Here is a 13936-nt window from a genome sequence, read left to right on the forward strand (position 1 = left end):
AAACCAGAATAAGGAGAACACACGGGTTTGTTCTGTGAACGGTACAAGAAGCACCTGGCATCTAGGGATCCACCAACAGGACGGGAAGACTCTCAAACAGCCACGCACTGTAGACTCTCCTTCCGCCCTGTGGGCCCATGACACCTCCTCACCTTGTGCTTGGGTGGAAGGACCTGATGTCCCATCATCCAACCCGTGAGAATCTTGAGGACTACTGCAAGAGCCATCGGCCCTCCCTCTCCGCTATGTCCTCATGAGGGAAATGGGGTTGAGGGGATACAAAGGTTTACTTGGAGTTAAGTCTGAGGCAGGGGGACTCTTAGGAGACACCCCCCACACAAACACAGCTCCTTTTTTAAAAAGGGGGAGGAGCCTTAAAATCGACTCCGCTAAAACAGTAACACAGGCTGTCTGTGAGAGTCTGCCTCGATATTATTCAGGCACGGGATCCGCAATCCTGCGTCATCTTCTAAAACCCTTTGGTACAGCTATAACCCCGATACAAGATTTAGTCTGGCTAGCTCAACACCGGTCGGAGTCAAGCCACCCTCCTGGGGGGGCAGGGGAGTCTTGGACATTCCCTGAAAGAGGCAGAGAGAGATGCAGACCCCGGCAGGTCTGATAGAGCTTGTGTGAGCCGCCCATCCCAGCCACACCCGCACAGCAACATCGGTACTTAACTACACATGCATTTGTGCCATAGAAACTGAAAACTAGTCTCCTTAGTTAATCAAGCAGGGTGCCCACGCTAGGTCACAGACATATTCCCACACTGAAGGCAGTGACCATGGCACATGTATGTGAATTCAAACCCAGAACGGGCACTGAGACCCGCAGCTCGCCACGCACCTGCATGGGCAAGAGACACGTTATCTTCCAAACTCTGAAAGGGTAATTGCGATCTAAACATAAAATAAATAAACACCTTGTTTTCGCCAGCACATAAACACGAGAACACACACTCGGTACTGGTCAGAAAGACCCATGACAGAATGCAGAGTTTGGATGCCAGGTTTCTTTATGTGCTCAGCAGCTCCTCTAGCGACTCTGTAACACAGCCCCTAGGAAACTGGACAAATCCTCGGAGACCTTCAAGGACTCCTGCTCCAGTGTGGTGGTATAGGGACCCAGAATTTATTCAGGGCAGCAGCGGAGGAAATGATCTTTAGGGGGGAAGAGTGCTGGGCAAACTGTTGCCCGGTCAGGAAAACCCAGTGCACAATGCATTAACGACGGAAGAATGTAGGCCATGCCAGGGTGCACAGGAGACCGCTGGACAGAGTCAGCCACTGGCGTGAGTGCATTGTAAAGTGTACTGAAGGGCATGGCAGCAACTCTTCTCTGCCCTGGCCACATCTTCAGACATGCTGCCCAGGCCAGGCAGAGGGAGCAGGAGGACTCTCTCACAGATCTGCCCATCATGGAGACCCTGAGCTTATGCACACGCTGCCTGGTGGGTTACCTACATCCTGCTTGACTGGAAGTCCTGGGACATCTCCTCTGGTCATGTTGACCGGAAGTGGCCATGATGGATGCCATGGCGGTTCCTCGAGGGGACATTCCTACCCCTGCCCTCTGACTGGCATCCTGGAGCAGAGCCATCGGAGGCAGGCAGTGTACGTGGTACTCAGTGCGACCTCATCACCTCTGGGACAGCGGAGTTACCCCTGACCCACAGAGACCCTAGGCTACTGTGCCTCCTCCAGGATTTGGAGGCACAACTCCCAGTCTTCAGGCAGGCACTCATATACATGAGTGCGTAGGACAGCCCTGGACACTGTGGTCCCACCCTGGATATGTTCCAAGCCAGACATAAAAGCTTGAGTGGTAAGGCTCATTTCATGTCCTGAGTCCATGGATACCAAAGCAAGTGGGTGGGCAGAGAAACTCCTTCTGCTTCTCCTGTAATTTCGCATGTGGACAGGCCAGCCCAGAGGATGTCCCAGCTCCTGCAGGGCCATCTTGGTGTCATGGGCATCCCCAGCCTGGAGCAGCCCAGTACTCAGAACCGCTGTGTCTCAGCTCCACACGGCTCCCCGTGGCCCCACTCCACTCCTGGGCTGAAGTGCTGGGGCCCCTCCTGGGGGCCCTGCTGCTCTGTGGTTCAGAGGCCACTGCTATTCCTGTGGCACAACGGTGGCTTGGAGAATTCCAGGATGGTGGTCCGGGGTTTGTTGAGGAACTTGGGGGCGCGACGCAGCAGCCTCTGGGCCTCATTGAAGGTGCATGTCAACTCCTTCAGCCACTGTGCAAACTCGGGGTCACTCTGCAGAGACACAGGTAGGAATTGGGACGGGTCTGCCCATCTGACAACTGACTAAGGTCCCTGGAGCCTGAAAGAGGATACTCCCTGCCTGCCGGCCCTGAGCCTTGCTTGCTTCTTTCTACCTTCAGGCCCCCTGGAACCTGGTGAGAAACTCCAGACAATGGGAAAGCCAGTTCTGGGCTCTCCCAGAGGATTTTCTGTACCCTACAGACTGCCTTAATCTATTTGGGGGTTTTCCCTGGGTCCTAAAACCACAGACCATAGAATAATAACGGAGAAGAGTTGCTTCTGATGCTGTTAAGGCACCCTCTCAGAAGCTCCTGTGTCTGCCTGTAATCCCAGCACTGGGGAAGCCAAGTCAGCAGACTCCCAAGTTTCCGGACAGTCTGGACTACATAACAAGACCCTGTCTCAACAACAAGCTAAAGGGTGTCCTTGCTACCGTTTCTCTCCCTCTGCCCTGTGAAACACCTGTGAACACACACCCCAGTACACTAAGGGGAAGTACTTGAGCTATATAGTACAACTCAGACAAAAACAAAGACAACCCTCCTCCCCCTCCTCTGAAAAGTCCTTTTGGAATCTCAAAGACAAGAGAAACAAATTAGCTAAATGTGGCTTAATTTACCTAAACCTCAGACTCTGCTAAGTCTGTGCCAGTGGCAAGGAGAAGCCTGGGAACCTGGTGAGAGTCCTGGGCGTATGCCCATCCCTGTCTGCTTTTTTTCTGGGGAAGGTCAATAGGAACTCACCTCGCACTGCAGGACAAACTGCTTCCCTCCTTTTATCCTGAATAGAATGCATTTTCTGTCTTTAATCTGGGTCTCTTCCACAGACAGGATCTGATCCATGGTCAGTAAATTTTGCTAAATACAAATGGGAAAGTTAACAATTACTTTGCTCCTTCGTGATCTCTTAGGGGTAAATTAAAGAGTGCATTTCCAAAAGCAAATGGCATTTCCTTCCTTCCTTCCTTCCTTCCTTCCTTCCTTCCTTCCTTCCTTCCTTCCTTCCTTCCTTCCTTCCTTCCTTGGCTGGTAGTAGTCTAGAAGTGAGGAGACAAGAAGCTCAAACTAAGGAGGGGAGCAACTCTTCTGTGGAGGCCCATGAGCCTGTATTCCGGATTACAGTGCTGGCCTGGGCAGCCATAAACGTGCAGGCCATGATCCAGGAGCATCTATCTGCCCCTGTCTAGACATCAGCAGGAGAATTGTGAGCAACAGTGGCTGACAGCTAAGGCGTGGATGGTTTAAGGTCCACATCCAAAAGACCTAAATACAGGTGGTATTCTTGCAGGATCCTTACAACAGATCTAGTGTGAAGGACTGTGTGTGTGTGTGTGTGTGTGTGTGTGTGTGTGTGTGTGTGTGTGTGTGTGTGTGTGTGTGTGTGTGTTTACATCTTAGAAAAACTCCACGGGAATCTGGAGTGAAAAACATCACAAGAAACTCCCCTGCTCTCTGTCCCTCTGTTCACTCTTACAGATCTACCTCCGGCATTGTCTGGCTTCACACAGAATTTCGCTCAGTGTCAAAAGAAAAAATAATAATAAAAGATACATTGTTGCAGCCAGGACAGTTTGCTAAGGTCTAGCACAGCCAGGCTTGTGAGGATTGCCAGCCCAGCCCCCAGGAAGACTCTTCAATGCCTGCCAGCACAGAGCTGCATCTTGGGGCACCCACAGAACACCCGATTTAGCTCATCAAATCTTAGAGATTTTAATTTCAAAGGGCCTTGTGGCACAGGGAAGTGACCACAGGCTATCAAAACCACTCAATAATGGCCCCAGAGTTCACCAGCAGTTTCTCAGAAACCATGACCAGAAGTCAAGACAGAAGAGCTGAGCCACCTGCTCAGGTCTTCAGACTCTGGGAGGCTACTGAATATCCATTCTTGCCTCCTACTACACAAACCATGTCCTGAGTCCAGGGGCCACGGCCACACTCACAGCGATGAACCCTGCCCACCATCTACCTAGGTAGACTCCTTCCTGGGCCTCTCACACGGTGGGTGTTTAAGGAAAGCTGCCTGCCTTGTCCCTTTGCTAACATTAGCTTGAGAAAGGGTCTGAGAGACTGTGAGATTCACCTACGGAATCCCAGCAGACTTCAGACAGCCTGGGTCAGCATCGTAACCACCCTAAGCAGATCCCACAGGTGACATTCATCTGCTCTGACTGGGGGTGAGACCAAGAGAGTACAGACAGACCTGGGTCAACAGCCCTCCCTACCCACGCACACACCAGGCTGGCTACCCTGGATCCCTCTGAGTAAATCCAGGGCTGGACTCTGGAAGCTGCCAAACCATTTGAGTTTGCTCGGGTGATTATGCGGTAATCATGGGAGCTGCGAGCCTTTCTGTGTTTCCCCACTTCACAGATGTGGAAACCGAGGCCCGGAGATTCACCTTGGGCTGTCCAGAGTCCTGTTTTGGGGATCTCCATCTCCTGCTGTTCCCCCACCCCACCATCCCCCCCTCTATCATCCGCTGACCCCCGGGGGCTGCTGGACTTGGGACTCCCTCTTCCAAATGACACCTGCATCTCATTCCAGGAAGGGACTTGACACGGAATCATAAAAGTTAGACCACAGCAACCCTTGCTTCCTCCACACGAGAGACACGGGTAGGAGGCAGCGTGAGGGAGCCGCTGAGCCCCAGCGCCGCGCCCAGTCCACCCCCAGAACTCACCCGAGAGTCGCCCTCTCCTCTCCACTCCAGTCGGTTGGGGAAGAGGTAGAAGTAGCGCCTCTGCCATTGCGTGAGGAAGGGGTTCCCCAGCTTCAGCATGAACCCATGCATGATGCAGTCCTTCCCCAGGGCATAATCTGAGGGTGGAGACAGCCGTCACTCAGGTCCTGCGCCAACACCACTAATGACACAGGCTCTGGGGCTGGAGAGGGGCGCCCGAGTCTCTACAAAAGCAACTCGTTTTAAACACCGTGACCCCACATGGGACTGGGTTGTGGGAAAGGTTCCAGGCTGTGTTCAATCCTTCCTTCTTAGCATTTGCACCTGCAGTGCCTACTGGCAACCCTGACTGGGTAAAGATTTTGTTCCCAAACTACTAAGACTGTTCAATCGAGAATTCTCTCCCAAGTCCCGTTGCCACTGGAGGGAACTGTCCCTTAATCCACTTCCATCCTGTGAATCATTCTGAAGCCAGGCCCTTTCCCCTCCAAGGTTAAGGTGGCAGTTACAGCAGGCTCGCCCTCGGCTCACGGCCCACAAAGATGGCGGAGTGAAGCAATTCAGACTTGCGCTGACTGAATGTCTAAGGTGGTGGTGATGTTTCACAACACCCGTTAAAAGCTTTGGGAATCAAGTTAAAATCACTCACTCATCCGTCAATCAACCCATGATGCCACTGGGTGGGGGGAGGGCTAGGCACAGGTCTGTGTCTGGTGGGTCCAGTGAGGAACAACAATAAAAGAGATAAGAATCTGCCTGTCCTTGGGAATGTACAGTCTGGAGACAGTCAGACCACCCCGAAAGGGTGAGACCCCCACATGCCATGCCCCCGAGATAGAGAAAATGCGGTAGGGGTAGGGACCACAGAGCTGCCCTCCTGACATGGGCTTGCATTTCCAGGCAGTTAAAACTCGTTACTGACTGCCTGTGTCTCGGACGCAGGCGCCTGCCCAGTACATTTCTGTCACAGAGACATCTGGAATCTCACTGGCTGGGCCTGTTCCGGACTCACTCTGCAATGCTCCATCTCCAAGGACTAAAATTCCAAGGCCGCCCCCCCAAACTTTCGGGGGCAGGTAGACCCCAGAACTCAGCTAGCGCTGCCTCGCTCGGTGCATACTTCAGAAACTGGGCTCAGCCCTTCCAGTCCTCATACAATCCAAGTCTGGCACACCCTCCCCTGTGATGTCACCAAGCCACAGCCTTTTACCTTCCTCCTGACCAAGTTGCTTATTTTTAGCCCTCTTCCTGGCCTCGATTTTATCCGTGTCGGCGTTGACGGCGTCATAGATGGTCTCCACGACTTCCTGCTGCCATCGCTCGGAGATCACCAGTGGGAAGTTCTTATAGAGGTCCTGGTCGCAGTCCAGCAGCTAGGCATGTAAGGATAGAGGGGGCACATGCTCTAGTGCCTTCCATGACCACACCTGGGAAGGCTTCACCAGGGTTCCAGGCCAGACAGCATGGATGGACCTGGTCTTAGCTAACACTAGGGTATTTTTTTTTTTTTTTGACAATGAAAACCAGTGTATGTTGACTTTTAAAATTGTGTTTGTGTGCATGTGTATGTGGTGTATGTGTTCCTGGGTGTGGACATGTGTATGAGAGTGCATTGTGTAGATGTGTGTGTGTGTATACCTGGGTGTGTGTGTGTGTACCTGAGTGTGTGTGCAGCTGAGTGTGTGTATAGCTGTGTGAGTGTAGCTGTATGTGTGTGTGTAGCTGAGTGTGTGTGTATGTGTGTAGCTGTGTGTGTGAGTGTGTAGCTGAGTGTGTGTGTATGTGTGTAGCTGTGTGTGTGTATGTGTGTGTAGCTGAGTGTGTGTGTAGCTGAGTGTGTGTGTATGTGTGTAGCTGTGTGTGTGTATGTGTGTGTAGCTGAGTGTGTGTGTATGTGTGTAGCTGTGTGTGTGTATGTGTGTGTAGCTGAGTGTGTGTGTAGCTGAGTGTGTGTATGTGTGTAGCTGTGTGTGTGTATGTGTGTGTAGCTGTGTGTGTGTAGCTGAGTGTGTGTGTATGTGTGTAGCTGTGTGTGTGTATGTGTGTGTAGCTGTGTGTGTGTAGCTGAGTGTGTGTGTATGTGTGTAGCTGTATGTGTGTGTAGCTGTGTGTGTGTAGCTGAGTGTGTGTGTATGTGTGTAGCTGTGTGTGTGTATGTGTGTGTAGCTGAGTGTGTGTGTAGCTGAGTGTGTGTGTGTGTGTAGCTGTGTGTGTGAGTGTGTAGATGTGTGTGTAGCTGTGCATGTGTGTGTATAGCTGTGTGTGTGTGTGTGTGTGTGTGTGTAGTTCTGTGTGTGGGGGGGCAGAGGTTGGTATTGCTGCCTTTTACTATGAGACCATGTTTACATATTTACATGTGGGGGACAGTCTCTCTCACGGAGCCTGGAAGTTACTGACCGATGAGACCAGGCCTCCTCTCGCCCCGGCCCCTCTTCACTTCCCACTGCTGGACTACGAGTGTGCACCGCCATGCCTCATCTTTACTCAGGTGCTCACGAGCAGCAAACCCTTGACTGTGGGCCCCGCCCACCCCCAGCCCTCCACCCTGATTTATTTAGACATAGAGGACTCTGACAGCCAAGTAGACTTTCAGCCGTGGGCACTGTGTTTATAAAAGAGGGGACAAGGGACTCTGATAAGGGGAAAAGCCAGGCCAGCTCCCTCGTATGATCTGAACGAGAGGGAAAGCTTGCCGCAGGCTGGATCAGCGAGCGTCTCACAAACTCCCGACTCACCCACCACTGGGACTGGATGGACATTTAAATGTAAGTGGCATGGAGTATGGGCACCCCAGTCTCTGAGGGCTGCAGACTGGGGTGTGCACTTCACAAGAGCACTATTCTTTTACTGGAATGTCTCTGTCTGCCCTCTAAGGCAGGCTGTCCTGGGAATCCAGGAGAAAAAGTGACTTTGCTGTAGCTCAAACCCAGGTGGAGGGAGCTGCACCATTCCTGTAACCCCCATCATAGTCTCCAGGAGCCTCCGGCTCCGCCCTGTTCCCCCTGCCCACAGCTGCCTCCTGCCTGCCTGCCTCTGGACTGGGACTAACAGAGAGAGCAACTGCCTTTGTGGGGATAAAATGGAGAGGCAGAGCTGGGATAAGCCACCGGAGTCAGGGGCAGATGACGGACTGGGAGGCTGGTGTCGACCCGCTGACTTAGCAGTTTAAAAGACGACAATTTTCCTCATGACTCACTCCCTGTGGGTATGTCTTGTCTCCACTTGGGAAAATAGAGTCACGCACCAAAGTCTGAAAAATTGCAGAGGATGCTAAGACCACGATCAGTCAGCCCCTGATTGACACGTGCTAAGAGATTTGTTCCCTCCTGACACATGCAGGCCTGAGGCCAGTGGTTCTCAACAACCCTTCCTGGCACCGGGACCCTTTAATACAGTTCCTCATGTGGTGGTGAACTCCCAGCCACACATTATTTAGTTGCTCCTACATGGCCATAAGCTTGTAACTGCTATGAATCGCCATGTAAATATCTGATATGCACATGGTCTCAAGGGAACCCTGTGAAAGGGTCATTTGACTCCCAAAGGGGTGGAGACCCACCCACAGGCTGAGAACCAAAGTCCTAGGCTCAGAAGCATGAGAAGCATGGATTCTTCTGCTCTGAGTGGAATGTGTCACTCAGATGCAAGTCAGAGGCAAACGCCACACATTGTAACAATGTGAGCACTGTGCCACCCATCAAAGTGAAATGATGGGGTGGGGGCGGGGGATGAGGGGCCGGGTGAGAAAGCTTTGGCTGCTGCTGCTGAAACTAAGTGCTTAATACTAAAACTATCACTAAGTGTAATGGGTTCTCCTCTCCTCAAGCCAGGAAGGGTGGGGTGGCCTGTTATCTCAGCATTGGGAGGCTGGGTTCAAGGCCTGCTGCCATGCAGGATGCAGAGAGTGCAGGGGTGGGGATTAGCTAGGTGGTAGAGTGTTTGTCTAGCACTTACAAGGGCTCCAGTCGATCCCCAGCCCCCTCCACACACAGCGAATCTTAGCAGAAATCCCACACCCAGAAATGTGCATACCTTGATGCCTTTCGTGTCCTCTTCATCAAACGAGCCAATATCAAAAGCGTCTGCGGCGTTGACCTCTCCCCGAGGAGGGATTAGAGGTGGTGGGTACTAGAAGAGCCAACAAGTAGGTAGGACCCAGTTATCAGCTGCCCTGTGTGTCCCCAGCCCAAGATAACACTCTATAAAAAGGACATAGCCCTGCTTTCAGAAAGCGTGTGTCCAGAGAGCAGAGCCCACCCAGAGCCTCACATCACAAACCCTTATGAGTGCTGGCTTCACTGGGTGATCTGAGCACGGCAGGGTGGGCATGGAGTCCCTTCTCCCTGTGGAAACTGCTATCACTGCAGCTGAGCTTCACACAGAAACACATTTAAAAATTTTCAACCAACCGGGTGTACCAAAGAGAGTACAACAAAGCTTAAAAATAAGGGTGGGGGGGGGTAATGCGTGGCTCCACGGGAAAGTTTCCGGCTCTAGCATAATACAAAAGTTTTAAAAAGTAAAACAAAAACAAAAACAAGCCAGGAAAGGGCAGTATGGGGCTAGCAAACATCCATGTTCAAGTCAGACGTTCCCTGAACGCTGAAGTCCGACTCTACGCAGGTCTCAATTAGCTGGATAACTGCTGCCTTCTCCTAGCTGAGCCGTCTATTCATTTGCTGAGATGATACTGCCAAATTTTTTACACGGTCGCCCCTCAGCACCCGCAGAGGACCTTTCCAGGCCATCGCGTGGCGTGGCTACAAGGTCCGCCGGAGGAGTGGTCCTCAGATACAACAGCCGGGGTTTGTGCAGAACCTGCTTACTTCCTCTGTAGACTTTAACCTCGAGGTGACAGCATAAATGCTCTGTAGGTAGCAGTCGGGCTGTGGAGTCCATGCGTGCTCCCTACACTAATGGCTTTTTGTTTTTGTGGGTTTTCCCCCCCTGAATATTTTCTATCCATGGTTGGCTGAACCACAGATGCAAAATCAGGCCTATCTGGCCTGTGTGAGGAAAATGAGGAAGAGCCCCCCCCACCCTGTGGAAGTCCTCTATGTCCACATTAGGCACGACAGGGCTGGGGTGGGCACCCTGGAGGGACCGAGTCAAAAGCCAGCAGCAGAGAGACAGACAGACAGACCTCAGAGGGCACAGAGCCATACCTTCCGTAAGTACACGTGCTGCCAGTCAATGCCCTTGAAGAAGATGTGTTCCTTCACCTCTTGTGCCCTGGGGAAGAGGAGAGAGGGCGGGAGGACCGCAGAGGTCAGATGGGAAATGTGACAGGAACTGTGCTAAACTGTCTCCCAGTAAGGACCCACAGGGAATGTTCCAGCTCCTTAAAAAACCAACTGCAGTCTGGAAAATGGCTCAGGGAGTAATGCACTTGCTGTATAGCCACAAGAACCTGAGTTTGGATCCTGGCTCCTATCTAAATGCCGGACCGGCATGGTGCAAGAGGCAGAGGGGATGCTCTGGGCATGCAGAAAGCTAGACCAGGCCAATTGGGAAGCTCTGGGGAGAGACTTACTCCAGTACACAAGGTAGAGAGCAAGCAAGGAAGACACAGGTCAATCTTGGGTACACACACACACACGTGCGCGCACACACACTTACAAGCAGACATATGTGCACACATATACTCTCACACTCACATGCACACACACGTATACTCGTGAGAGCTCTGTCACACACACAGACTCACATACACACACACAGACACACCCACACACTTGTACAGACGTACACACACAGACCCACATGTGCACCCACAAGAGAGTACTCGTGTGGGCATTCCCAACCCCCACGGACACATAGTAAAAAAGCAACAAGTTACTCTCAGAGTATGCTGTGGAGACCAGAGGCACCAACCCTGAACCCAGGGAGGTGTCCCCTTTGCCCAGATGTATCCTGCAGCTTGACAGCCTGGCGGTCCGCACAGATACACACGTGTGCATCCGTGTCATGTGGCTACACAAAACACAATCTGAAGAAGAGTGATGCCAAAGGGCTTTTCAAAAACACAAAATCAACACAGGAGTTGGGATCTAAATGATCAGAGAGGATAAAATAAGGAATCGAAGGAGAGAGAGACAGCTAACACACAAGGTCGGGAGCACGGAGGATCGCCCTCTCAAGGTCGGGAGCAGGGAGGATCACCCTGACAAGGTCGGGAGCATAGAGGATCACCCTGGCAAGGTCGGGAGCACGGAGGATCACCCTGACACGGTCAGGAGCACGGAGGATCACCCTGACACGGTCGGGAGCATGGAGGATCACCCTGACACGGTCGGGAGCACGGAGGATCACCCTGACACGGTCGGGAGCATGGAGGATCACCCTGACACGGTCAGGAGCACGGAGGATCACCCTGCCAACCCCGGGAGTGGCTGGGGCTGGGGGAGACGGCATACATCAACAGCCGGCTGGATTGAAGGGAAGTGTTCAGCCCTCAGCCCCTCTCTAAGGGGTTACTTGGGAACACACTGAAGCTAAAAGATGGGGGGCAGGAAAGTGGAGGGCTCTGGTCAGGTAAGCAGCAGACCCAGGAAACTCCAGAGCCACAGGGGATGGAGACACGGAGGCCACACCCGGTTCTCACAGGACTTGGTAGGAAAAACGAAAACCCCACAACCATTCTCTCTCTCTCCTTTCTCTCTCTCTCTCTCTCTCTCTCTCTCCTTTCTGTCTCTTTCACTCCCTCTCTGTGTAACCCCGCCCTGCGTGACTCCACCCAGTATGACCCCACCCCATGTAGCCCTGCCCAGTTTGACTCCGCCCCATATGACCCCACCCCTTGTGACCATGTCCCATGTGACCCCAGTGTGCCCCGCCCCATGTGAACATTCCCTGTGTGACCCCGCCCCATATGACTCCACCCATGTGACCCCAGTGTCACCCTACCCCTGTTTGACCCCAACCCGTGTAACCCCACCTCGTGTGACCTCGTCCACGTGACTCCACCCCGTGTGACCACGTCCCAATAGATGCCAACATAAGACCAACCTTGTCTTTGGGGAGGGGACCCTGAAAGATGACCTACCCGCCTCCACAGCAGCCCAGCCGCTGGCTCACATCCCGCTGGAGCAAACCCTCCAACAGGGACCTCAGCTCAGGGGAGAAGGCATCCGGAAGCTGCACATTCTGGGAAGAGAAGAGACAGTGGTCTCACGGCCAATCAGAGGTCAAGGCTGCTGCTGGGGTAAGAGAAGAATTTCGTAACAGGTTAACATTAAACCTGAAATGGCTGCTGACTGGCTTTGGAATCCGTCAGGTTGGTTGGTCTGAAGTGCCCGTGGCCCTCACCTCTGCTACAAGGGAGCCTCTCCCCACTTACCTGAAGGCCACGTCTGTTCCCTGTTTTCTATACCTTATTCCGTTCATTTGCACATCTCACCATTTACCCTGGAGTGCTGTTTCAAGTAATTTTTTTCCCCTCAAAATTTCCCCTAGGAATGTTTTTCTTTTATTTTCACATATTTATTTCAACCATGCACACTTTATGTTTATATATATATATATATAATATTTTATATATGTCATATATAATATTTTGTGGATTTTATCCGTCCTCGTGGCCGCTTGTGGCATGGGTGGGTGTGTGCCACGGGGCCCACGTGGAGCTCAGAGGACAGCCGTGGGGTCAGTCCTTGCCATACCCCTGCTATCTATGCTGTCTTGCTGTGCACACCAGGGCGAGGGGACCATGGCCTCCTTTCTGGGGATTTTCCTCTGTTCACCAGGCATCTCACAGCAGCGCCGCCGTTACAAATGCAGCCGCCGCATCTGGCTTTCACAGGGGTCCCGGGGACCAGAACTCTGGCCTTCAGGTCTGTGGGATGAGCTCTTCATCCATCCACGGAGTCAGCTCTCCAGACCTGTGGTACCTTATGCCTATCTACGGCACATTTCATCAGCAGCAGCAGAATGTGACCTGGGAGCCATCCTTAATACTTACCACTGTTAGGGTCATGCGGTCTATCTCCTGCTTGTCTTTGGTTTTATGCTGCCTGAAGGGGCTGTGGCTGCAGATATAAAAGAAATAAAAATATTAACACACGGCATTGGATAACTTAGTACAGGCACTGACTATATGTTCAGCTGAAACACAATACACAGACATTCAAAGATCGCAAACAGTTGCCAGTTCTGGAAACAAAACCTAACCACAGAATGGACGGGAGCCTGCAGGGGCCAGGCACTCCACACTTGCTCTTGTCTACAGTGACTTATGGCAGTAAGACAGGCCTCCCCAGTCAAACATCACCAGCAGCACACAGGCATCGGGCAGCCACATCCAGGAAGGCGCGAGGGCTGCAGTGGCCGCAATGCAAACTTCTGCAGTCAAGCTCCTAAAATAACTCGATGGCCCATGTTGCACCAGTGAGTTCCCGAGGCGTGTGCATCCGCCTAGCAGCCGGGGTGCACAGCACGACACAGCCTTGGTGACTGCACCAAGGCCTGGTCTTGGTTTACCCGGGATGAGTCTGGAAAGCTGGGGTCCATGTGACCTGGCTGTTCACAGAAACCTTCAGTATCCACATCTGCATCTGGACAGCAGACAGTAGGTGCGAATATGGCGGTCAGTTGGAAAGTATCAGAGCCCAGTCACGCTTGGTAAGCGACTAGGAGGGTTCCTCTTTGCTGTGCTACTCATTCATTTCAAATATTTGCTTTCTTACCTTTCAAGCTATTATCTTCGTGTAGTCACACCAGGCCATTTTCAGCCACGTCTCTCTCTGCCTGCCTTCCCTTCTCTCCCCAATCTCCCCCTTTTCCTCCCTCAGCTCCACAGTTTCCATTCTCCTATAATCCACACATGTGATTTGTGTCACTCTAAAGTCTGGGACCACAAGTGACAGGGCACACCTGATATTTGTCTTTCTGGGACTGACTCTGTTTGCTTTATATGATTAGCTCCAGAGCAGCCGTTTCTTACTAACAGCTTAACTTCATTTTCCTTTATGGCTGCAAATAATT

The 13936-nt window shown here is 52.2% G+C and overlaps 2 protein-coding genes across 3 annotated transcripts in view; both read right to left on the bottom strand.

Moving 5' to 3' along the window:
* The window catches only part of Myo18b (myosin XVIIIB), a 189161-nt gene extending 188934 nt beyond the window's left edge, over positions 1-227 (bottom strand). The window contains exon 1 of the mRNA XM_051176362.1: positions 153-227. Coding sequence (XP_051032319.1) covers positions 153-227 — 75 coding nt within the window. The remainder of the gene's footprint in view (positions 1-152) is intronic.
* A 1586-nt stretch (positions 228-1813) lies between these two features.
* Positions 1814-13936, bottom strand: part of Grk3 (G protein-coupled receptor kinase 3) — a 91454-nt gene continuing 79331 nt past the window's right edge. The window contains exons 14-21 of one of the 2 annotated variants that reach the window (XM_051176437.1): positions 12915-12981; positions 12000-12100; positions 10120-10186; positions 8987-9082; positions 6165-6327; positions 4955-5091; positions 3019-3132; positions 1814-2266 (exon numbers count right to left, since the gene is read on the bottom strand). In XM_051176437.1, coding sequence (XP_051032394.1) covers positions 2105-2266; positions 3019-3132; positions 4955-5091; positions 6165-6327; positions 8987-9082; positions 10120-10186; positions 12000-12100; positions 12915-12981 — 907 coding nt within the window. In that variant the 3' untranslated portion in view covers positions 1814-2104. The remainder of the gene's footprint in view (positions 2267-3018; positions 3133-4954; positions 5092-6164; positions 6328-8986; positions 9083-10119; positions 10187-11999; positions 12101-12914; positions 12982-13936) is intronic. The other variant, XM_051176438.1, reaches the window with a different exon arrangement.

The sequence above is a fragment of the Phodopus roborovskii genome, unplaced genomic scaffold (genome assembly GCF_943737965.1).
Source record: "Phodopus roborovskii unplaced genomic scaffold, PHOROB, whole genome shotgun sequence".
In the NCBI taxonomy this organism is placed as follows: Eukaryota; Metazoa; Chordata; class Mammalia; order Rodentia; family Cricetidae; genus Phodopus; species Phodopus roborovskii.